General features: G+C 40.7%; 1 protein-coding gene across 7 annotated transcripts in view; it reads right to left on the reverse strand.

The window, feature by feature from the left end:
- Positions 1–14931: 14931 nt before the first annotated feature.
- Positions 14932–26647, reverse strand: part of SLC7A11 (solute carrier family 7 member 11) — a 74612-nt gene continuing 62896 nt past the window's right edge. For 6 of the 7 annotated variants that reach the window (XM_058420755.1, XM_058420760.1, XM_058420756.1 and 3 more), the window contains 3 exons: positions 23878–24027; positions 21978–22155; positions 15992–17139 (listed from right to left, as the gene is read on the reverse strand). In XM_058420755.1, coding sequence (XP_058276738.1) covers positions 17072–17139; positions 21978–22155; positions 23878–24027 — 396 coding nt within the window. In that variant the 3' untranslated portion in view covers positions 15992–17071. Of the gene's footprint in view, positions 17140–21977; positions 22156–23877; positions 24028–26647 lie in introns of all 7 variants that reach the window. The other variant, XM_040065354.2, reaches the window with a different exon arrangement.

Consider the following 26647-nt stretch of genomic DNA (forward strand, 5'->3'; position numbering starts at 1 on the left):
ACTTGCCAGTGCCTAACTATAGTTAGTCTGCTTCCAAAGCCTGTCAAGTTTACCTATTTTTTCTGTTGTTAAATAGACCAATTTGTGCAGTTTCTTCCCTCTGCACAACCATGAATAGGCTGGTGTGTGTCACTCCAGTATTGTCATTAACAGCAGGCTGGAATGAGGCCACGCTTTGCTGGAGCAAAGCCAGACCAGAGAAGTGTCTTAATAAATGCCAACACTTTTCTGAGAGAATACCCCGAACAAAGCAAGCCAGGAAAATTCCAGAAAAAAATACATTTTCATTGAAACGTATGGGCTATTCCAAACATCAAATATTGGTTTTAATTAATTATTTTTTAAAAAAAAAAAATGATGATTTTGGTGAGAAGGGCCTGGAGAAGTATGATTGGATTCTAGCCAGATAAAGCAAGACACCTAGGGTCTGTCCTGAAAGTGTCATTGCTATTGAAAGCCCTGCAATTATTCTGTGATTCACAGCCCAGGAGAAGATCCCACTTGCTGGCTGCCATATGTAAGAAGCTACACAAATTTCTCAAAAAGTTTTTTTTCCTCATAGTTTTCCCTAGGTTATTTTTGTCACAGGTTTAACACGCATTCTTCCCCCACCCCCCAAAATAAATTAAAAAAATAATTTTAAAAAAAAAAATCTCCAAAGCCCCAGGGCTTCCGAATTCCTCAAGACTGCGAAAAGAAATCTCTGCTTTCCACTCACTCCGCTCTCCAATATTAACTTCTCCACAGAGCTCACAGTAAGCATGAAATGCAGGTCCCACACAATGCAACACCCAGGGTGACCATGTGCTTTAAAATGAAATTTTTCTGGTGTCCCTACAAGCAGAAGAAAACCCCAGCAGTAACTGAGCAATGTTGCCTGCTCTTATGCATTTCTCACATTTGTTTCTCTTTTGGTGGAATACACTATATTTTAAATATTTCATTGGGGTCACCACCTCATATTAAATGAATTAGGCTCCTTGGAGAGTTGGTTTGGGTTTAATTTTGGGGTTTAATGGTCTAAGCTAGTGTGGTTCTCTGAATAATCTGAGTGTCATCAAAACTCGCTCTGTGTGAAAAGATACGAAGATCCAAACCAGATGAATCAGTGCTACATCTGCAAAATTAGTGTAGTGTTGAATTCTGGTCCTCAAATAGTGCAGTGCAGAGCAACTGCAGAGATTACTTATGAGGCAATTCCTCTGTATTAATTTAGATGACATACTCTGCCCCGCAAACATAACTTAGGCGTTCTTCTGCCCATGTCACAAGCACAATCTGCTGAGTCGGCTTTTTTAGCTGGCTCTTGATTTCAATGCCATAAATTTCATCAGCTGGTGATAAAATACATACTTGCTCTTGCTGAGGAGTGCTAGAAGTTAAAGTTTTACATTTCTCTAAACCTGGAGCTGCGTTTGGTGTTACAGTGATTCCTGGAGGTAAAAGTAAATAATTGTTCCTGAACAAAACTTTTTCAGAAAAATAATTCACTTTTTATATAAATAAATTTACATGTGCCTGTGTTTAAAAAAAAAAAAAAAAAAAAAAAGTATTCAAAAAGTTTTAGACAAGCCAAAAATTCAAGAGATGTGAAAATCTGCCTTGAGTTGGGGTGAGTGGGCTGTACTGACAGGCCTATTTACAAAGAAAACTATGATCTCTTTATGTTTTAAAGTCCAGGCTTGCCTTAACTATTCCCTCAGCAGCAGCACCTGTTTAATACAATCACAGAATCACTTTAGTTGAAAAAGACCTCTAAAACTCTGAGTCCAACGGCTAACCTAGTACTGCCTTTGCAAAACCTTGTCCTTGAGTGCCACATCTACGCATCTTTTAAATATCTCTAGGGATGGTGGCTTAACCACTTTCCTGGGCAGCCTATTCCGATGCTTGGCAACCCTTTCCATGAAGAATTCTTTCCTAATATCCAATCTAAACCTGCCCTGGTGCAACTTGAAGACATTCCATCTTGTCCTCTTCTGTTGTTACTTGGGAGAAGGCCACTTACACACGTCAAATTCTAAAAGTAAAATTTTACTTTACGATTATCCTCAGTCTAATAGGAGCTTTGGTGGCTCTTTCTGCCATTTTAATGCTTTTATGTGCTGTCACGCCGCGCTGTGAGAGAGGTTTGCTTCCTCTTTGAGAAACCACAAACGCTGCCTGAAGGTTCGCAGACCTTCAGTGGTAATGATGTCCAACATCCCCAGTTCCCTCTGTCCTGCTCACACACTTGGAATCAGCCTGTTAACCAGACTCCAGGATGGACCAAATGATCCATTGAGGTCAATTCCAACCCAGTTTTTTCTCACGTGATTCATGGATGCAAATATTAAAGTCCTACAAAGAAGCGAAGCAACATACGAAACAACAGGTAGAGGTATAAAGAAAGGGAAGAAACCAGGGCGGTTTTAATGCTGAGATTAATTGGTTTGCCATTCGAGACGGTTTAGTACTTCGCAAACATCACTAGGAAAATGTCCAGTTCCTAAGGTCCATTTATAAAATGCACTAACATTGAAAGAACCGTTCCAGAAGGACGTTCTCCCTCTCCTCAGATATTTGATGACATTTCACAGAGGGACAGCCAGCACTGGAAGAGCTGATTAAGTGCTCTCCCTGTTCAGTGGGCGTCACCCTGGTTTTTCTAAGTTTTTTAAAGCCTTTTGATTGTTCATAAGATGGAGTCAGACTTCTTAGCTACTGTACAACATTAGGAGCAGTTTTCACTTTTTCTCACACATGTAACATAAACAAATCCTTTGTTTTTCATTCTCTGTCCTTTGTTTGCATATTTCTAACCTGAAAACAATTGTAACTGACGGCAGGTCTGGCCAGTTGGCTTGAGAGGTGAAAACTCTAAAAGCCAATCCTCAGCCAGACCCACAAATGTATAAAAAGTAAGAAATAAACAGGCAGAGGGGCTCTCGGCCTTGGCTCAGCCTTGAGCTCTCTCGGAGGAACTCTCTGTCCTGCAAAATCTCTCGTTTCCATGTGATTGCTTTGCGTATCCCGGTCACAAGCAGGGGTAGAAGAAAAACTGGAATGCAGGCATCTAGCCTAGCAATACCAATTACAATTGCAAGTTGACCAATGAGATGAGTAATGGAGGATATCGTGGCTTAAAATTTCGCCTTCCCTGGAAATGAAAGGCTGAGGGAGTTAGTTGCATTTATGCGCTAATTCCTCCTATATAAAGACCAGGTGGCTTCTAGAATTTATTCAATTGATTTTCTCTATTTTTTTCGAGTCTTATTTATTGACATTTCAGCAAGGGAATTCTTCTTTCGTAGCAGCCACATAACTTATCTTTGCAGAGTTTTACAACATTTCTTTCTTCCCTCTCCTCTTTCCAGATCTTTTTTTTTTTTTTTTAAATAACTAAAATGCCAGTTTTGCAAAGTTTAACTGTAACAACCGTGCACAACAGAAACGTTCTTCTGCTTAGCCTGGTTTGTCCCTTATGCTAAACAAAAACCCGGCCCTCAGAACAGAGGCTGCATGCAGGAAATAAATTGTGGCTCTGTACAGCATTTTAAAAATTTTGCCTTCCGCTAGACCCTTTGTTCTGTCCAATATTATGTGTCTAAGTCCCACCTGAAAAAAAGCACTTAAGCACATACCTATTTATAGCAGTTTGCTAACTAGGAATGCAATACTCCGCCTGGGACTGCATTTGCAAATTGCACATTTATCAGTAAACCTGAGTAAGTATTTTAAGAAGAACTGTCTGTATAGCTCACATGTGGTGCAGAAATTGACACAGCACCAGGAAGGAAAGATACAGCAGGGTGACGATAATTGCTATTATTATTTTCATCAATGGAAATTATGAGTAAGTAGTAATAATGTATCCCAGTGTTTTGATTTTAAAGGGTTTTTTTTTTTTTCTTCTGAGATTAAGTGTTTCACAAAAGTTTGCATTATATTTTAATATATATAAGGTAATATTTCAAGAAGGAAGGCGGGCTTAATGCATGTTTTACAGAGCTCTGAACATCAGGAAATCTAAACTCTTCAGGCTCACGCAAGCACAAATTTGCCGTGTGCGAAGGCGGCACTGCTAGATGCTATGCCAGGAGGTCTCCTGTTCCCTGTCGAATCCATGAGCACTCCTTGCAGCAGTACTGAGCAGAACATGCTCAGTCTGCCGCTAGGAGCCTTTCCAAGTGGAATTAAAGTACTGGAAAAGCAAGATATTTTACACTCTACTTTAGACTTCTCATCCATCGACAGTTATCATGGCAAATAAATAACTTCCAAAGAATTTAGCATCTGTGCCAGGCTCCCCTGAAAATGGGGGTCTCCCACAGCCTGTAACTCAATTCTATTGTATCTCTTCCCACAGAAATGCTGATATTCACCATAGGGAGTCAGCTCCTGAGTCACTAAGAAACTTTTGAGGTTCTGCATGTTAGGTCAGGTATTCCATTTCCACCAGTCTTCTTTTGCTGCAGTGGAAACCACGACAAATCTGATCAGTTTTTAATTAATAGTGGAACAGTGAATTGAGGGGACCAGTTGCCTTTACAAGGTGACTCAGAGTCTTAGGATCTCTGGACAAGAGGCCTATCTCTCAGTTTGGAAGGGATTTTAATGTTTTCAATTTATTATTCTGAATTATTTTCAGCTGAAGGACAGATATTCTGTTTAATGACTTGAATTTATAGGCCTCCTGTTAATAACTTCATCTGACTATGGAGTGCAAATTACAATGGTAAAGACAGAGAAGAGGCTTATAGCAAAACACCTTCTAAAAATTGAGTTCAGTATATCGTACTATAAAGGAATAAATAAATTAAAGGAACTAGCCTATGACATCTTTACAGAGGAAAAACACCACAGCAGAAGTACTTCTTGTGGCCTTACTCCCTCTTCTTTTTGTGGTTGTGCAATGACTTCATGCGCTTCAGAGAAGTGCAGCAATGCCTGCTTTCCACGTCAATACTAAAAAAAAGTTGTTTCAAATTCACTGTTAGTGTAGTGTCTTGCCTGTACAATTTTTTTTTCTCTCAGTACCAGCAGCCACAGGAGGCACAGTCTTCCTGCGATCCATGCACAGCCAATGGGAAATGGGGAGTATTTGCCTCATATGAGAGGAAGATGTAAACCCCCATGTGGGATGAGATCCTGTCTCTATTCCACACCTCCAAGAGCTATTTCTGTTTTCACTGGTGGAAGGCAGGCCAAAGACCACTGGCAGATACATTGGAGAAAGGCCTCAAACACTTCCAGGCATGGGGTGTGGGAAGAGATGGGATGGAGTTGAGCTGCAGGCTGTGGGACCTGCCTGCAGAAGCACATGGCAGCACAAGGAAGTCTGTCTCTGCCTGACCTTGGGGGGAGGAGGTGCCACACAGCTGGCCCCTATGGGAGAGGAGCCTGCCAGAAGCTGACAGATGGGTGAACATTCAAAGGAGGTGGAAAATAAAACCTAAACTGCTGCAGCAGTCCTCTTGTTAGAGAGTAGAAATGAGCCCAGACACAGACTCCTTGTTTATCACAGCGTGAAAAGGGTCCTGGTTTGTTCCTCTTTACACCTCAGCCATCCTGACTCCAACCATCCACTGACAGTGGCTGCAGCAGCTGCTGCTGCAGGTTTCCCTGGCAGCCTCTGACTGCTGGGTATTTCCTGCTAAACTCTGACTGCAGGCTTTCACCCAGCTAGATTGTGACTGCAGGTTCCAACAACAGGCTCTGACTGCCCACCCACACTGACCTCACAGCAGTGATTCTCTCTCCCCAGGACCCTTCTTCTTCAAGGTCTTCATGATCCTCAAGGATAATTCCCTTCACCACCTAACCCACTCCCTTTTATCACACTTATATTTGTTGGCTGCAGCTGTGACTCATCGGGGCAAGGCTGGATTGTTAATTAACACAGCTGTTACTAATCAGGGGCGAGGGCAATTCCCTTCTACACGTGATCACCCCATAGAAGGACATTTAGAAATTGTGTTGCTGACGTGGCAACATGGGATAGGGTCACACAGTGAGAATTACCATGTGAGGAAATACTGTGCCTTGAAAGAGTGTATAAAACCAGCTTATTTCTTTGCATAAAGGATTCAGATTCCTTGCTGGTGTGGGTCCATTCACAATGGGGCATCCAGCTTCTCTGGGAAACCTGTGCCAGGCCTTCACCACCCTCCCAGGGAAGAATTTCTAACAAATATATGTTCTAAACCCACCCTCTTTCAGCTGGAAGTCATTCCCCCTTGTCCTATCAATAATCTCTTTGTAAGAAAATCCTGTAGCTGTCTACAAGAACAAACACTGAGTACCAAGGATAGCAGAATGATGCTGAAGGTTTCGGCAGGAAGACAAAAAAAAATGCAGACTGAAATGCAGGACTCTGAACATTACCAATTATTAGAAATAAACTAACTGAAAACCAGAAAGAAATTATGAAAGATAAGAAGGGACTAGAACTTCTAAACATAAATTGTTGTCTTAGAAAAAAAGCATATTGAATATGGCATATTATAACAGATAGGAAAACCAACTGAAGTGGAGTCACAATCAATTTTTGTAATAACATAAACATAAATCAAAAAGCTGCAGTGTCATGATGCTCATCAAACCTGTATTTTGTTAATGAAGAGTAAAAGATTTCTGCAAAATAGACTGTTAATGTAAAATCCCTAAGTCTGCTTAGATTTCAGATAGCTGCTTCTGGAATGATAGCTCCTGGCCTGCTCCTAGCATGGCCAAGGATGCAAGAATATGAGCTGTGTAGAAAATAAAAGCAAAGAACTTTTTTTTTTCTTTTTTTCTTTTTCTTTTTTCAATTAACAAAATCTTTTAGGAATGGATTTGAAGCAAAAATTTCAAAGTACTTTTGGAATCCCATGAGCAGTACAAACACAGTTAAGAGGAAAGAAAAAAACATTACCATTCCAGAAAGAGTCTACAACTTCTAAATTATGGCTCTGTAAGTTCCTCTTAAATTTGAATACTCAGTTACTCAGTTTAAAATACCTCCAATCAGGTGTTCCAAAAGAAATCCAAAATCTACTGCTGGCTTTTAATTCATTATTTTAGTATTTCAAATGTGTTACTGTGACTGAAGCTCTTTGTGCATGCTCTTCCTGATATCCTTTGGACATAAATGTTTGGAAGAGAATCACAAAATAGTTTGGGTCGGCAAAGACCTTAAGGACCACCTTCTTCCGACCCCCTTTTCCATGAGCAGGGTCACCTTTCATTCGATCAGGCTGAACCTGACCTTGAACGTGTCCAGGAATGGGACATCCGCTACATCAATAGGTGCCTTAGCAAAACAGAAACAATGCTATGTGCCTGTCTCAATTAACCAATAACAATTTCTTTATGGATATAATTCCTCAATTTTAGACTAAAGGTTTCAAAAAAATATTCCTCAAATATTGTTGAAGAGGAGACAACCGTCAAGAAGCAAAACTTTGTTAATCGGTACAATGTCGCCCACACTCAAATGCATTCGTTCCCGGAATGTAAATATGGGGAAAAACATGGAAGGCAAATCAGATATTTTTAAAGGTTGATATGAACATTCATTCTCTGTTCATACAAACAACTGCTGCAACAGCTTGGAACTCTTTTCAGCTCAGTCCTGGTCATTATACCAGTTCTTACCTGCCCTCAGGTTTCATACAGCAGCCACCGGTTTTCTCTGGAAGAAGAGACAGGTCTGTATCTCTGGCATCCCTCTTTAAGGGGACTTTAACCCTGTAGTTTCCTCTCCAAGACACCAGGACTTGAAGTTCACAGGGAGAAAACCCTGCTCATTCTTTCCATTCTTTTCTACAGTCTCTGTTGGCAGACTGTCCTGATCCTCTCAATTCCTGTCTCCCTACTGTTATCTTTCTCCTTTTCTCCAGCCTCCTAAAATAACCCAGCTTTCACAAATGCCCTCATGAACTGAGCCTTTTTTATTTCTTTTTTCCCTGAGATGTGTTTACCTCTCCAGGGAGCTGAATTAATTATCCCCCACGGAGACAGGAGCACAGAAATACAACACTGACAGCACCTCTATGTTCACTTTGGAGCTCCATTTCTTTTATACAGTCTATTGGAGCTCGGTAAAAAAGACTTCACAGTTTTAGAGCTTCCAGTAAATTACATTTGTCACAAACACGGGCTTCTGGGTGGGTTCTCAAAAGCCACCCATTTCTTCCCAGACTTTGTTCTCACTGTATCCCACAGTCCCACTGGGTATGGGCCCGCCTCTCCGTGGGGGCTGATGACTTTCCCAGGTACACTGCACCTTTTCCACCCCCCAGAGAGGGAAAACCACTCCAGCCAAATTTCTACACAGTGGCAGCACCTGAAAGACTGATGCTGGAGGTGCTTGGGGAAGAGACAGGAACACGAGTCCCAAAATTTTGGCAGCACAACTCCCCTCCTGAAGCACTCACCGCTTCCCCAGAGTTTCAGGATTAGTACACAGAACACTGCTCTTACGTGTTCTCCCACCTGCAATGCTTTATTTCTTCTCTCACGCACACATATTTGTCTGCTTTTATTTGAGAACAAAATGTTTTATATAAGTCTGGAGAAATTGTTGGGGTTTTTTTCAAATATTTGCAGTAATACTTCTGAAGCATCCCTATCATCTGGCAAAAAAGGGGAATTTAATGCAAACCCATAATTCCATCGCTTTTCCAATGCTGCTGCTTCCTCTACAGAAATTGTTTTACTGACTGATGTTTTTTTTAAAACTAATTTGGTATTCATGAAAGAGCTCAGGTTGACAGATGAGAAGAAGATGGCCAGATTTCTGCACAGAACTCAGGTAAGCAAAACTCTCTGTTTTAAAAAGGGTTCTGGTGGGATTTTAGTTCTAATCCACAGGGAAACATTTCACGCCCGTGCACAACATGATGCAAGGCGGTGTTCCCACTTCTTCCCAGGTTTATTTTAAAGGCTTGTTGTCTGGATGGGGTGCTGTAAGATAGCAGGTTCCCTACCTGGTGGCTTTGGGAGGCAGCTTAATGAGAGACAGAGGCCAATAACATGGTCAAACAGTCATTTAAATAGCTGATCCAACATTAAAAAGCTGATTTATCTATTGCCCGAGAGATTGAATCTTCTCTTTCATCAGCTTAGTTAGAAAGAAAGAAAATGGTTGTATTTTAAGAGCAATGTTGAAAAATAGGGAATCGATGAAATACAATTTTGTTGTTGTTGCTGTTTAATTTTGGAAGTGAAGGATGTCCAAAGTCTTCAAGTGGTGGTTACACCCTCCAAAGGACTTCAAAGTTTCCAGCCGCTTTTCTACCTACCCAAGGGCTACGTTCACATGATCTGATATGCACAGTCACTTTGGTATGAATAAACACAGGTGCAGATTTGCATCAATCAAAAAAAAAAAAAACCAAAAAAAAAAAAACCTGTTTAATGTTTTTCCAACAGCTCCTTTTTATTTTCTTTTCCCTTTTATTATCTAACTTTGTTCCAAGACCAAAAGAACAAGCTTTAATTCCATGCACAGTTGTAGTGTTTGGCAAACTAGGGAGCAGGTATGATACCTTACCAAAAAGATGTTCCATTCTTAAGGAAAAGAGGATCCGTGTTCTTTTGTCTCTTTTATATTGGAGAAAAACAGAGTGTGAAGTACTATAGGTTTGCAACAAAGAGCTTCGAAGAACCTCTCGATTATCATTCACTGCTTTATAGGTCATTGTTAAAAGTGTTAATTTCAATTATCTAAATGTTTTTCTGCCTTGTATGTCATTTGCAATAAAATTACCAGGGCCAGATTTACTGGCCTACACCACGTGTGCAATTCCAGCCTCAGCTTTACAACTGCCTCATGCTGCTGGAGTGGTGCACTGAGATTTTTAATGATCCTGGCTTATTGCCTTTTCCCCACACATTCTATATCTATTTATTACTCCACGGTGGGTAGCTGTGAGCTTGCTGCAATTCACTTTCGAAATAGTATTAAAAAAGAAGCTGGCATGCATTAAATAATACTTCATTGATTGTCTTAAACTTGCAACGCAGGAGCGCAGCTCTGCATCACTAGCCCTGGAGAACACATACATGCATGCACCTGTATATACAGAAGATCGTTTGTATTATAAAAGAGAAGGCCAAATTAAAGTCATACAAGCCGAACATAAATGCATCACAAATAACATCTTGAAAATTTGTGAGAAAACCCAACACAATGTGCTGCACCAGCCTGTAGCTTGTGTGCAGGCACATATAACAAGAATAAACTACAATTTCTTCACGAGAGCAGCCTCCAGGGGAGTTCTCTTCTTACAACAGATACACAAACCCCTCACCAACAAGGCAGGACAGGGAGGTAGTCTCAGGCTGCTGGTCCTTGCTCCCTCTGCCCAGAGAAGTTCCTTGGTTTCAGATCCAAATTCAATATTCAAGACCGGAGCTTTGGTGCAGACATCCCTCACCAAGAGCCAAAGAGCAACCAAACTCAAATTTGCAGGACTAAAGAGTTTCTCATACTTGAGCAAACAGTTTTTTCTAAAGCAGGAAGAATGTGAGTGTTTGGGTGACCACCTAACCTTTTGACTAACATGTAATGATTTCATTTCTAAAAACAGCACTCTTACTGAGTGCAGAGATGAGCTATTTTATTACCCACATGTGTCTGCTTCAGATAAAGGCTTTATGTTTCCATTTTGGAAAGGTTTTTGAAAACAGTATTTGTTTAAAATAAGGGTAAAGGAATAAAAATGGGCCAAGATGGATTCAACACGAGAGAAAATTATTACCATGAGCTACAACCTGAAGCATTTTAGCAGACACATGCCACTAAATAAATATGACAGCGGTGCAGCACTCTATGCTGTCTTCTAAGCCAGCCTGCTTTTCATCATCCAGATGCCTCTGTATGATCTAAAGCAGGGCTGCATGAGACTTGCAGTCAAATGCAATGCTGTCAGAAAGGTATGATCAATCACCTCTACCAACCTGACAGTGCAGGATCTGATTTATTCTGCTTCTGACTCCTATATTTATTACAAAATCAAAGGTAGGGCTTAGCACTAGTACAAAGCACTGGAGTTTTGTTCAATAGTGAGCTGTTGCACGTGGGACAAGCATCAAATCCCCTGATGTTTAATGATTCATTTTAAATATATCTGGTACATGAATTAGCAAAGAGAGATGGGAAATACTAACAGCAGCCAAAACGAATTTATGAATACTGAATTGCACTGTGCAGTAAATGTAGAGAAAATACAGTGAGAATTCCCTTAAAAGCTTCTTTGTCTGCCCCAGCTTTCAAGCAGAACACCTGAGGGAGCTGTCCTGAATATAATGCTCAAAAACAAAGGAAAGAAAAATGAAAAAGAACAAAAAAGAACAACAACAAAGAGCAAAATAAGAAAAATGCAGGACACCTGCAGAAATGTCCCTCTAGAACAGTACAACAGATTTTTTTTAAATGAAGATATTGGTAATTGAAAATATGCAAGTAATTAAGTATACATACATGGCTAATCATAAAATTCACTGCTGTGCATGCAGTCTTTCAGCTTGTCCAAATCTCTCACTATCCCCATGGAGTTTTCATAACTTGAGTGGGGTTTACCACGTGCCCAAACTTTCCAACGCCAAGTTGGCCAAGTCAGGACCCCTAATCAGGTGCTGGAGTGCAAGGATTCTATTAAAACACCACATCCTTGGTACCTGAGAGAAGCTGAGTATTTCCTGTGATAAACTTTAAGATCAAAAAACAAAACTACATGAGGCTGCGAGGAGGGAGCTGCTTGGAACCGCTCTAGAGCTTTATGTAACCCTAATTTACGACTGTGTTACTTTTTAAAAGTACTGTTACAGCCTAGAAAACCAGTTTTCTATGACATGACAGTTTTCAGGTGAGGAAAAGTAGGAGGTTTAAACAAATGACAAGCAGATGGGCAAGAACAGCACCCAACTGAAAACAAAATACAGATGTTTCAAAGAACTGGCTTGGAGAAGAGACACTGAATAGAAATGCTCTCAGTGAAAATGTATTTGTAGCCTTCAGTCAGGGTGAACGCAATGGGGAAATCATCTGCCTAGGAGGTCACTTTTATACCTCTCAGATTTTCCTCATTTTCTCCCAGAAGTTTTGCCAAATGTGGAAGAATTCATACATATAGAGAGCCTAAAACATCTCAGGCTTTGCACTCCTTGTGTCCTGGGCTGTGTCACAAGTCCTTCTGAAAGCCTCCATCCAGTTTAAGCCAGAGGTCCTGCCTCGATGCATTTAAACAGCTTGATACATAGCATGAAAGCTCAGGTTCTCAAGAAGAGCCATTCATCTGCACCAGTCTGACTGCTGTGCTGTGCACACTCATTGATGAGTATCGTTAGGAATCAGCTGCAAGTCACAATTAAGGCAAGCCAGCCTTGCTAGCAGCAAATCATACACGTCCTTTAGACCCAATTACACTGTAATGACCGAGTGGCAAAGAGATATTGGCAGCTGAAACCGCATCAAGTGGCTTTCTTCAGGCAGGGCCAAAGGCACAGGGTAAAATTAGAAGATCCCATAACGTTTAACTTCTCAAAACTAACAGGGCGGCCGAAAAAATAAAAATCACACACACACACAAAACCACACTAAAAAAAAATACAGCACCAGACTTCCTATCTGACAGTTTTGCAAAACATTTTAAGTGGAAATGAGAGAGGTGATTGCAAAAGCCAGCTACTTTTTAAAACCCGGGGTTCCAACTTCCCTTGAACAGAGCAAGCTCTGAGCTCAGCAAAGAGCCGGTCTAGAGCTAAGGTCACCTGCTAACATCCAGCTGTAGGGGCTGAGGTGCACCACAAAGGAAGGGATGGCACTTCCCTTTGAAAGGAGATGTAGGTGAATTCCTGGATCTGAAAAAGGCCGGTAGAAAAGCTTAGCAGTGGGAACATTTTCTAGCCTGAGTCAGGAGCAAAGAATGAGCTACAGGAGCATAAAACTGACTTAAGCCACAGCATTTTTATAACCGCGTTGGATCATCACCAGTATCATATTTAGAAAATGTCAAAGCTTTGATACACATCACAACACTGTAGACATTCCTGTTACAGGGAATATGAAGAGGACCCAAGCTCTCTCCTGAAAAAGTTAATCCTTTGTTGGAACAGGTGTTTCGTCCATTTGGATCTTTGCACTTCAAGGAAAAATTATTTCAAAAGTTTCTTTGAATCTAAAAGAAACACGAAAGCGGATGTAAACAGAAATGGTGCCAATTGTTGACGTGTTCCCCAAGAGCTCCTTGGCAAAAAAACAATAGCAACAAGCAAGAAAAATCTACAGGCTTCTGAAAGCAACCAAAAATCTCCATCAGCTGGCCAAGTCTCAACAAACCCCCAGAGGTGTTTAAGGGACAGAGGCTTTCCTAAGTTACGGAATGGTTCCAAGGATGCAGGGGGATGTTCAAGAGGCAAAAGAAAAACCACAGGTGATGTCTTCTGCAGAAGAGTCTCCAGCCTTAGGCAGCTGCCCTATCACCAAACAGGGGTCATCACACATTGTCCTGCAGTTCCCCCTGGCCACTCCTGCCTTGGTTCAAATGTCAGACTTTGTACTGTGCATCCTTTGCAGACATAAATACAATTTTTCTGTTGGATTTCAGTACGTTCATAACTTCCCTGTCCAAGCTATCTGTGGTCTGATGGGCATTAAACACAATATTTGATAAGTATGGTGAAGGAAAAAAAAATAAATCTCCATTTCTCAAAGACTTATGTTAATTAAAATCTGTTTGGATCCTGATATATGGCTAATTCTTAAGTCAGAAATTCTGGAGGCACTGAGCATAATGGGAAATCCTCTTTATCATGTTGCATCAACATAATTATGTACCGTGTGGATATAAGTGACCACTACTTTCTTCTGTAGAAAAATTTGAAAACTAATCTTAAATTGAAACCTGGATTTTCCTGTGAAAAAAAATCAAAAAATCAGGAGCATACATATTCAGACAAAGAGTTATTATCTACATACATATAGTAAAAGGCACACGAACCTTTGGTGAGCAAAGTTGTTTGGTTCATTTTTCATTCAGATTGAAAAATATGGAAGGTACAGTGTGGTCAAAAGAAGCCTCTATTGCAATCTGAATTGGAAATAAATAATTCTTATGGGGAAATTGTGGTGCTCCAGATCAGGAGATGCAAAGACACATCAGCCCCTTCAGGTGCTGAAAAGTTTCTCTATGTTATACTAAACCAGAGCAATATTTGCTACTCACACAAGATGTTAATTTCTCCTGCCTTCAGTGACACTTTTACCTATACCCCGGAAAAGCAACAAATTCAAAGAAGAAAATAAACAGCAACAACCACCTGAACAAAAAGAAAGATATCTTTTGGCACATCCGGTAAATATAAAAGCACCAAAAAGCACAAAAGGCAAAAAGAAGAACCACTGAAAAATCTCCACAGAATTAGTCTCATTGGCCTGACCACCTCAAGCCCTAATAAGAAAAAATAAAGTCTATCCTTTATTCTAGAAGAATTTCCTGACTCTGAAAAGAAATACTTAACAATCTTATGAGAGAACTTGATGCTTTAAGAGAAAATGGCTTTCCTCAGTTTCTGAAAATATGCCTCATTTTCAAATGTAATAAAAATCCTTAATACTGACTTTCATAATACAGTGAAAACCCAATTACATTATTTTGTAATGTACTTGCACGTGCTAAAGAAACTGAACCTGAAATTAAAATCCCTGTGCACCTTAAAAAAACTCCAAATTTTTATTCTGCATGTAACTTTTTTCCTTCCTAAAATGTACAACCTCACAATCAACAATTCCTAGGAGCTCCCTTGGGATAAATTAACCCTTTACATGAACTACACCTAGCAAGAACACGTTCACCGAATCAGGTTTCAGAAGCATTTCTAAACCTTAAGGACCACGATGAGAAAATAAAGCAGCACTCGGTTTTATTTACGGAGCCCATTTATTTCTACAAGTTAACACTGCCTACAATTGAACTTTCAAGTAACATGGCACAACAGGAGTGAATACATGGCAAGGGAAGAGTCAGAGTGAAAAAGTCGCATCCGCTGTCGCTCTGGAGGTGGTTTTGCTCTGGATCCCATGCAGTTTGCGTTCATTAGGGGAGGAACGGGTTGGGTGCACTCCTGCAGGGTGCCAGTCAGTTTATTTCTGTCAGAGAGAAGCAGAGTTTGTGTGCTTTGAAGATGCTCCATGACGACAGAGGCCAAACCCCGATGATCGGGGATGGCCGGGGATAGCCTCAAAGGCAGAATTGTGACCCAAATGTAAGTACTAAATAAACACATCCATTGTCAACAAAAAAAAAAAAAAAAAAAAACAAAAAAAAACCCTCTCTCAAAATGTTTGCCTAAAAAAAGAAAAAAATGCAAACACTAAATTACAGTAAACAGAAAACATTTAAAGAAAAACACTGTTTGCAAAATGCTTTCTGTGCCTTAATTTACTGCTCTTCTCCATAAGCAGTTACTTGCATTTCTCTACTTTTGTGAAATTCCACCACAGAGATAGGAAATTTAAAAAAAAAAAAAAAAAAGGTATATATTTAAGGCACATTACTGTACCTTTAAAACCTTTAAAGCAGTAAATATTCTGGATATATACAACACATATACAATACACAGTCTCCCTTTACTGTAGTGGTCTGGCTACTAGTTGTGCTTTTCTCCCAATTTAGGAAGTTAAACGTTGCTTAGTTCCACAAGAATTTTCATGAAACATGACTCGCTGAAAGCAGACAGCTCAAATAGTAGTGCATTCAATAGTTAGGTGTTATATTCCTAACAGAGTGATAATAAACCTTAATCTTAAGATTGGGTAGTCATTAAGAATATAAAACTCAATTTCTAAGTTTTAAAAAACTTCTTTAGTTATACAATTATCTTTTAAAAAACAGCAAAATTTCAGCTCATATTTGAGCCAGAGCTCAGCTCAAAAATAGATCAATTTCATTTTATTTTATCAGTTTTGAAGGCCTTTCTCTGTTTCTGCCGAGATAAAACCCATGAGAAGACAGGAAAAGCACATGTTCCTTAGTGTTCCAAAGCCCTGTTAATTGGAGTGTGCTCGAGTGAAAAGCCAGGCACACATCCTACTCAAAACAGCAAATCTGCTGTAGCCTGCCTTATACCTCATTCATTAAAAAATATTGCATTTATTATCACGTCTTTACCATGTTCCCACCAACTGACATCTATTTCTGCCCACCAACACTGATATAAAAATTTAAAACCAGGCTTGCCTGACTGATAACTGCAGGACCATATGCTTCCAGATAGGAAATATTCATATAGCAGTGGAGGTGACATTCAAATATTTTGACTCATTTGAAGGTCACTGCTCAGCTTGCTGGATTTTGCGTGCATAGGTGCACGAACACTGGTAAAACCAGTGATCAATTCCAGCCCGGTAAAAAATATAACATGCATAAAATTACTGCTAAAATTCCCGTGCTAAGATCTTTCTGCCCCACTGGCAGAAGAAATATTAAGTCTCAAAATATGCTTCTGTTGGCTATGGTATAAGAACTCTGGAATGAAAAAACCTTGAGTTTGCCATCACAAAGGTCTGGGGAGTGGTGCTTCCGCACCAGCGTGCCGGGGCTTCCAGAGAGTCAAAAGAAGTCAAATCAGGCTGCCAAACAGAGTGATGGGATGAATGTACTATGTGAAACTCAGCAGCTTTATCTCACCCTTGCTCTGGTGAGAGTTGAGATCTCCAGGGACAGAAAGCAAGATACATTCTTCACAGTACACCCAGCCATTACACATCACTCAAACCTATCTTCAGTGTCAAGGCAAACAAAATCGCTGCTTGATGAACTTACAGTTTGTCAAAATAAGGCACTGCGCCAAAAGAAACAGTAAAGTTTCTTTCTCGTAGCACAAGTGCTTGCTTTCTACATATAGAACAACCACGTTAAAAAAAAAAATATATAATAATTTCGCAACAGCATCATAAAAGACAATTCTGGTAAGTGACTTGTTCGGTTTCCATCACGACCGTGACTTGCTCCTCCAGTTTGCAGCATGTTAGGAAGGGGGAAAAGCCTCCCTACTCCTTTTCTTTCAGGTAGAAATGAAACACCAAGCCAAAAGCTGATGATGATCACGATTTCTGGTCTTCCTCTGCTGGGATGACTTCCAAGAGGATTTGCAATGTTGTGGTTATTCTGCCTGCACAGATAAAAACACATGGTAACTTTTTGCAGGAGAGATGAAGAAGGAGAAGCAGTCAGCAAAATTTTCTTAGCTTTTACACAGGCTTCTTGCACAAAGACTTCACAAAGGTCATGTATGTCACATATGCATATATGATTTAAACTCTAATTTTTCTTCTTTTTAATGGTTTTCTGTGCCTCTGATCCATGGCTATGCGTATACAATAATAATGGAAGGGAATGGGTGTATAATCTTATTCAATAAAAGCCTGCACGCTTTTAAAGGCTGTCTTATAAAATTATGACTCTGCATAGCTGTTCAGCTTTAATCAAGATGTTATGCTGAAATAAAAGTCTGGAAGAATTCATATAAATTAATTTACCTGTGCCAAGACCTGCCTAAGCAAAAAAATTCATGTTTTCTTTTTTTTCACTCTGAAAATTTATTTCCTTCTGGTGCTTTTGGTGGTTTTCTTTTTAGGGCACTTATGCGTAAATGGCACAGTTAATTCACATATAGCACATACAGAATAATAAAAGACCATTTTCTTACAACTCTTCTTATTTGTCACTCTTTTTTAGTATCCTATTTCAAATGAGCAGAAATTGTTGTAAAAGAAAGTTCTCATTTTTCTCGAATGTCTGGCATGAACACTGACATTGGCACAGTACAAAGCCAGGAGGGTAGAACAGTGCAACTCACAGAAGATATGAACTGAAACCACTTCCCTGACCTCCTGTCTAAGGCAGATTCCACCATCCTTTCCTCTTTTCTCTGGATGTCACCAGCTCAGTGCAAAGCCAGGTTGCCCTAAGACTATAAACTGATAGGGGCAGAGAGGCTGAGAGCCTCCAGGCACTGCATTTTCCTCCCATCTGCCTCCCCCACCCATAGTGGGGACATCAGAGCTGGGCTGAGCATAGCAGGGACAAAGGACAGGAGGAAAGATGGCAGCAGGAGAGCAGCAGTGCTTCTCCCCTGCCACCCCAGCCCTCCCAGCTTTGAGGACAAGCAAAGGGAAGAAGAATTTTGTGAAGGTGAGCAGTGGCATGACAGCTCTTGGGAAAGAAGCAGAGGAAATCCTGGGCATTTCTGGAGCTGGATGTGCTTTCGTTCACCTACGTGGATGGACACACCAGCAGACCCCAACCTTGCCCAGCCCTCCATCTCCATGCAGCAGTTTTTCTCTCTCCGGGGTTGAAGCCACAGCAGAGCAGACGAGCTGGGGGAAGCTGGCATTCTTTGCATTTCTTGGTTTCAATGTACTCAGAATAAATCAGTGTAAGGAGTATTTCCCCCTATAAAAACGTTCCAATCTGTTTCCAGTCAGTACCTCTACGTTGTCTGCTTGGAGCAGCACCTAGAGTTACAGGACCAGTGTCACATTTGTCACAAGACAACATCCCAGGACAGTGCAGGTAACTTCCCCAGCCTCCTTTAAATCCTAATTTTCCCTTTTTGAGAGGAGAACTCACTGCAAATGGGTCCCAGGGGATAACCTTTATAAAAAAACCCCAGACCTCCTATTCACACAAGCACCACATGAACTTTAGGTGAGGAAAGAAAGCAGGTATTTTATCGCATATATATGACTGGACATGAAATCTGTAATAGGAAAATGCTGAGACAATCTCCCGTGGATCCCACCACAAACTTGACAAAGAGAAGCAAACTGAGCATATAACACTTCGTCCTAAGTGAGCAAGTGTCATCCTCTGGTGTCGCTAAATAACGCTGGCAGGGATAATTTGTTATATAAAGAGATCTCATTATTAGCAAGGGCTCAGCTATGAAAAAAAGTAGGATTCAACTTTTTCCCCCCTCGCAACTCAATCCACTGTAAAGAAATAAAGATGTTTTAAATGCAAGTATAAGATTGGGGTTTCAGCTGAGGAAGTCCAGATAGAAACTTTCTCATGCTGGTGATGCATCCTTTTACACACTGATCTGCTGCTTAGGATTTGCTAGGCTCAACTTTTTTCATTTTCACACTAGTTTCACAAAAAGCAAGAATGCAGAGGTCAAATGAAGCCTGTACTAGCTGGAAATCATTTGTCCCAGCGCATCTAGTGCTATGGCAGAATTCCTTTGGAAGAGGAGAGAACAAAACATTCTTCTCACTGCAAAATACCATCCCAGAATCCACAAATCCTGCAAGCTGTAAAGTTACCTTTTGTTCAACACACAAGGTTTGTAAGGGGAACAGGCAATGTAAATGCCGTAAGTACAGAACAAAGAATTCCAGCCTTGGGAGAGGACTCCTTGGGTAATCCATTCGAGGGCTCTGCTAGTGCAATCAGCCTGAAACTCCTTTCAGAAAGATATGTGTCTTCAGGCTGGCTCTTTCATCCCTTCTGTCTGCTCAATATCCCTTTCCTCTGATCCTTACAAAGCCTGTTCAGGATATTCCCCCTGACCTTATGTGGGGCTGGTCTGCACCCACGGGTATTTGCACCTTATGCGTTCTGTGAGCAACACCTGGGCAGCTGAACCAGTCAATGCCTTCAAGAAGGTGACTTTTTGAAGCCCCCCACCAGCTGATCTGGGCACGTGAAGCAGCTTGGGAGCAGTGTTGGCAGCACAGCAGCGTGTTCAGACCAGCAGGCTCCTGCTCCCCCTCCGGTACCACACGAGATGCTTTGGCTAAGCCTAAGTAGATCGAATTCATCACATTCTCCTTTGTAAAAAAAAAACCAAAAAGTCATTTACCTTCTCATAGCAAGTTGCCCAGTTACTCAGGCAAAAATCTACCTCTTAAATGACAATCCCATTTTTTTAATACTGTCCTTTACCTCGTGTCTGGAATTACACTTTCATGCCTACGTAAGACATATTGTTTCAAGGTTGGAATATAAAGCTTGCAGCTGCCCAATTTCTTTTCTATATCTCACAGAGGTACTTTAAGTTAATTTACCCTCATTCGATACCTTTTGTGAGTGTTCTCAGGCTACACAATGGGTCTCCCAAAATAATGCCAGCTTAATGACTCCACCCAGAAGGTTTATTGCTTCTTCTTAGGGAAAAGAAAAAATCTGTTTATTTCACAAGTAAATCTCCACTCTGCTCCACCTCAAAACTGTCAGCATCAGTTTTCTGTCATTACCGTTGCTATTTTGGGGATAACAATTGCAAAGCAAGCAAGCTGTCTCCCTCACTGACTGGTTTCTGCTGCCTTCCCCTCTGAGCCAGTACACCATGCCCATCCATATAGATATGGCACAGGCACGACGGCTTCTTCCTAGGAGGAGGATTTTTTGTTATCTCAAAAGCTGGAAATTATTCACCTTCATTGTCACAGCTGGCAGTAAAATCTTCACATCTATCCAGTCTACCTTAAAGAGAATATTCCTTCTCTTGCCCAAGTAATGTAGTTCAACACTGGCATCCCGTGGCCAAAGATGCAAGTAGCTGTGCTCCAAAACCTCTGAGACATGACAGGAAATGCCAAAAAGCTCCTGGATTTGATAAGGGAAGAATTCCTAGACCCTAAATGTCAAGACTGAAAAGTTATAAACAGACTAAACCTCAGCTACTTAATCGAATTTCCTTCTGCATACAACTGCTTTAATTTGTACTAAAGACTTCTCCCCATTCCTACGGCACTACAAGTAATTTCTAACTTTTGGGCTGTAAAATTAAGATTTTGCTAGCCTAAACTAACATCTTTTTTTGTAAATACTTTCTGCCTATGAACTTCCCAGCATGTATCGAGAGGGAAATTCTACAGAAGATAGGTTATATAACTCCACAACATATTTATAGTGAGAAAACACATACAACTGTTTATATCATAATTACATATAAAAGCACTATTCTTTTCTCATGAGGAGCTCATTTAAAATCATCAATTAAGACTGAAGCACAGAATATGCACTTTTGATTCACCTTCTATAGAAATAGACTATTTTTAGTTAAAGGTCTCACAGGCTCAGTTTTAGTTTTGCAGCATAAGAAATTTTCTTTTTTGTTTTATTTAATAAATTAGCCATCATTCCTGAAATATTTTGTCAATAGTTTTATTTCATATTTTGAAAACTCCCTTTATTCTGGAAGCCTGTCATCCTGAGTAACAAAAAAAAAAAAAAAAAAAAAGAGAGAGAAAGAAGAGCTGTAATAAATGATACTGACTTCTAATTGAAATGTTCCAAATAATCCTTCTCTGACACATCAGAACTTTCCACAAATCCTTTCAAAACCTTTCAGAAATTGTACAGAGAGGATTCTCAGTGTATTTCAGGCATGAAATACTACTAGCCAAGTCACACAGAAGTCATTCTTCATGAAGCACACAAATAATTTCCACAGAGGCACACCAGCCATGGTATATGTTGCTATCACCTTGTCAGCAGCCACTGCTAAGGACATTATGCTTAGCCTGCCTGAACCTTCCAGACACTTCCAGTCCCATTCCAAACACCCCTCAGTGATCCACAGACACCTGGGCTCAGTGGGGGCACACCAAGCTCATCCTGTCACCACAGCTGTTTTGCTCAAGATTCCAAACAGATTCTCCAGGGAGTGCAGTACTGTCTTTATTAGCACAGAGACCGGGTCAGGAGCAGATGACGGTGATTTAAAAGGAATTAGATGTTTGTAGGGGAGGGAGGGGAAGAAGCATCAGTCACCTAAAGTGGCTGAAGAACAGCCTTGCTGTGAATGTACCTCATTAGTTAGGGGACATCGATTGCCACCGGCAGGGCAAGGCTGGAGCACGTGCCCAAAAGCCACTTGTGCTGTCACCCCCAGCTCAGAGCAGCTGAGAGCATCGATCTGAAGGATTTGACAACACGGGGAGAGCTCTGAGAAACTCCTGGAGTCGGCATGAAGGAGAGGAGTCCCACACCAGGACTTACCTAGAAGCTTTCTGAACCACTTGGGCTTATTGTCCCACACAATGAAGAGGTAGTAGGCAGGAATGCCAGTCAGGGTGATTGCAAATCCAATCCCTGTGTTCACTGGGTCAGAGTAAAGTGACAGCGCAACCATGAAGAGGCAAGTGAAGGAAAACAACGCTGGGATAAATAGAGGAACCTGAAAAATAACCACACGAGGAAACATTAAATAATGAGGTCAACGTAAAGTAAGGACCAAGGCATTTAACTTGCCATGAAATGTAAATTGGACAAGACCCAGCAGGACAGGAGAGCTCTGGAGAAATCGGGGTATCTAGAACAGGCACACAAAATGTCAGAGACTGCAGAAGCCAGGCCCTGCCGACGGCTATGCAGTGAGTACCACAGAAGCCTCTTAACTACGCCCTAAAACACTCCAGCGTTTTACATCCTTTAAAATGTAAGGATTGTAAATAAGTTAAATTGTAAAAGCCCTTCCTCAAGTCCCCCAGCAAATAAGCAAGCAGCTCTAACCACAGTAAAGATTTCCGTTCTGATAATTACCCATTAGAAAACATTTTAAAACACAACCAGGAGCTCAAGTCACCTTTTAAAACTATTAGGAACACATCGATTTTCTTCCTAAGGTGAAAATCAAAATCCAGCAGGAAGAGAGCAAATTAAACAGTAATTTGACTAGTGATAAAGATATTTGGTAGCGTTATGCACCTGATAGCCATTGAAAAAGCACTTTCTGACTGTATGACTGATAGCACTGCCAGTGTCACTGTTGAAAGCACACAAAGTAACCATTCCAAATTTATTTGCTCAATTTTCAAAAACACCAATACAATCACTCTCTTAGCAACTCTCTGAAGGAAATGCCTGCAGACATGGCTTATGAGACATTAAGTGTAATGGAGAATTGAGGAATTGAGAATTCCTTGGAGATTTTTCTCTTCCTTTCACGCCTCAAAGCATCTCTGTTCCTCTTTTGTGCACTGTCAAAGCCCTTTTTTTTTTTTTTAATCAAAGCAAAATATGTTGTCCTGTTCACCTCCTTATTTACTAATATCCTACAAAAATGCCACAATACAGATTCTTAGTTCTTCGCAAAATAGTCTTCTTGGCAGCATCTGAATAGGGACGTATTTCTCAATTTTTTTGATGATGGGTATTATCTTTCTGGATACACAATGGGACAACTTACTTAGCATGATGTTACTTAAAACAAGCAAGAAAAATAGCAGAACCAAGGCCAAAACAGCTGCTATTCAAGAGGCCGGATTCTGGAGCATTTTCTCTCTGGGTTCATAATAACTCTGTCTGCAAACCCACTGCAAATGCCAAATATTACAATAATCACACTAACCACTTATTTGCACAGAAAACTGGCGTATTTGATATTGGATATGCAATGACGTAAACGCTCTCTCTCATAAATTCTTATGCTTGACAGGACTTTTTGGTGGTGAAACTATCCAGGCCTTTAGCAAAGGAGACATTAAACAGAGGACTGGCTGAAAATGAGGTTGGCACATGTAGCCCCAATATTTGCAGTCTGAACCCTCTGCGACTGCGAAGGGCTCGAGGTTATTTTCACACAGCTCACATCACACAGCCTGAACACAACAGGCTGGCAAAGGCCTTCATCTCAGCACAGCAGCTTCCAGTCTCTGCCCCCCAAGCAGAGGGAAGAAGCAAAAATTCTTTTTCGCAGAATGGAACACGGGCGGGGTAGCACTGGGGACCTTGCAGGAAAACTCTCAGTCTTCACTGCAAAACACAGCTTTCTCTTAACTCTGCTTTTCCTGAAAAAGAGGTTAGCTTGTAACACCAGAAAATGCTCCCTTGCTGTCTGACTGACTGCGGGACAGAGAGGAGGGAGGACTCATGTAAAAGAGTAGAGAGCAGATGTTACCTTGAAAGGACGAGGCATATCAGGACGTTTATATCTGAGATAAATCAACCCAGCAACTACTAGTCCAATAAAAAGCCACCTGGCAAAGCTGAGGAAATTCAAGAGGCTGTAGAGATCCCCGTTGAATAACATTATCATTGTGAGAGGATGCTGCAAAAGAAATTCACAGCATAAGAGGGGTTTAGTAGATCGATCTCTATTACTTTACAGCAGTGATGTCAAATTTTTCCACAGGGACAAGCAGCACAGCCTCATGCACGCACCTGAGCGCCACAGGCTTCAGGCTCGCCTTTGTCATGCAATCAGGTGCGTGATCAATGTCTAGCTGTCCCCTGAGACCACTCTGGATCAATAAATATCTGTCCTGGGTGGCCACACATAGCCAATACAAATCTGTCCCCTGTGACCCAGACAAAAACACATAGGCACACGGCACCACCAAAGTGCTGGAGCATCCTGGGCAGCATTCTCATGGGATATGAGCCCACGGCAGGTTTACCTGCTCACTGCTGATGCAAATGATAAGAACAGTTAAATTTTGGTCACATCTGATCATAAGAAAGCAGAGGTTTCTTGGTGTTTCGTGGAAAGAAATAAGTCTTATTCCCCCAGGTTTCAAGCAAAGAGGACATGGCAAGGGGCAGTTCCACACCGTGAGATGCCAGCTGGGCACACTGGGTTGCCACCAGCTAGGGTTTGCCTTTCAGACTTGCAGCGGGTAGACCTACTGCACATTGTAAATGTGAATATTTATAAGCAGAAGGAAGAATTTAGCTGTCACTCAGGCAGCTACTGAAGAGAAAGAAGGAGAGGGGACACCAGAATAAATACAGTTCCTGCTAAAAAAAGCTAGTCTGAGAGACAAGGCTTCTGTAGGCAGGCAGAAGGTTATGGATAAAATAGAGTGTTTATGCATAAAATAGAGAGTTAGATGGTTAGTGAAGGCTACATGGATTTATTTCAAAGTACTATCTGGACAAAAAATGTCTTTGCATTTGGGCATGAAGGAGTAAGTCAAATTCACCCTATGCCTCATTCTTCAGAAAGGGGGAAGATCCCAGAAGCGAGAGTCTTTAGGTTTACAACAAGGCAATAGGTGAAATCGTCTGCAGATGCAGAAAAACACAGGGCTAAATCTTTAAACAGACAAAACTAACTTGTATCATTTACCTAGAGTTACAGCCTCTCTCTCCTTTTTCAAAGCAGTGCAGATAACATGGAACTGAGTAAGAAGGATCAATATCTCAAATGTGGGTCTCTGGCCTCCAACCTCCAACGACTTATAAAGTACTTGGTTCCTTACATATGGATATATTAAGCAAACACCAATGTAAATGTCAAGGGAAATCATACCACTGGATTATATTGGGCAAGATTTCTTCTCTGCAGGCTCAGCCTCTAAAAGGTTAAAACCTCAGTTATAACTATAATGCAAGCTATCTACAAGGATGCAAGTGAAGGAGAGCTATTAAGGAAAAATACAAGAAAGCAGGATTACAATCAGATTGCATGATTTCTATGAGTCACTACACACATCTATCAAATTTCCTCACATTGGTGAGGAATACCTCCAGTCCAGGTAGCTCAACTTGCAAATTGAGATGCAGATTGAGATGCAGCCTGAACTCTGTGTAGATTTCTTAATTTCAAAAAAAAGGTGTTGGTTTGGGTTGTTTTTTTAATTTAACAAGCCTCAGATACACGCTCGTTTTCTCAGTTTATCCTCAAGAGCTCTTTCCTTTCTTACAGTGTGCACAGCTTGGAAGGAGAAATAAAATAGGGAAATGCTAAAATTACATTGATGTAGAATATATCCTGCCACTGCTCTATGTGCAATAAGGTGAGCTAAAAAATTGCAGTCTTTGAAGGAAAGCCATCTTCATACGAGAATCTGACTTTTTCAAAGGAAATCAATGCACTGGTGTAACAGGACCATATGCAATAGCAGAAAATGTCTGCCGGGGGAAAAAAAAATAATAAGTTAACACATTTTGTGCATTTCATTCCACAAAAAATAGTCGATGCAATTTACCCACAAGGGATGACTACACCCAAAGAAATAAAATGCAAACTACATGTTTATGGAAAGTTGATTTCATTAAAACTTTTCACCGTAACCACACTGCCTAATTTTCAAAATTTCAAAGCCTATGGTTATATGTGCACATATAAAATTCAAAAATTCAGGAGTGAGCCTCTAGGCATCAATAGCAAAAAACAATTCAAATTCCACAAGCATGTGCTCTTACTAGCGTGGACTCCTAGATGCATCCCCCTTTTTTGGCTGTAAGTCCCTAAATATGGCAGAGGCCTCTCCAGATACACTGCAGCCATTGTTCCCAAAAGAGGAGCTGAACTCCCATGATTATGAAGACTGCAAGTTAAGTGAAAATCTTCCTGGCACTATGAAAGCTGAACTTTGAAGTTGGTATTTTGACATTTCGTCCTAACATTTTGCTATACAAATTAGTCCGCAAAGCTAACACATGGCCAACATTTACCTTTGCTGCTTATTTTAGAAGTCAGTAATAGGATTTAGAATAGGAAAACCAGTGCTTTTCCTTAGAAAATGCACAGACTATTTCCCAGGCACATGTTCTCTCATTTTTTAATCACCACTATGCTTGACAGCTGAGGGTTCCCCCTCCATTATCTTAGTGCAAAACTTTGCATTTGTCACGATCAGGTAGTATAATGAGCCTTCAGGGTACTCCCAAATGCTGGTGTTTAGTTCAACTTTCAGTTAACTTAATCCCTTTCCTGTTTGTTT

This window comes from Hirundo rustica, chromosome 5, assembly GCF_015227805.2.
Source record: "Hirundo rustica isolate bHirRus1 chromosome 5, bHirRus1.pri.v3, whole genome shotgun sequence".
Lineage (NCBI taxonomy): Eukaryota > Metazoa > Chordata > Aves > Passeriformes > Hirundinidae > Hirundo > Hirundo rustica.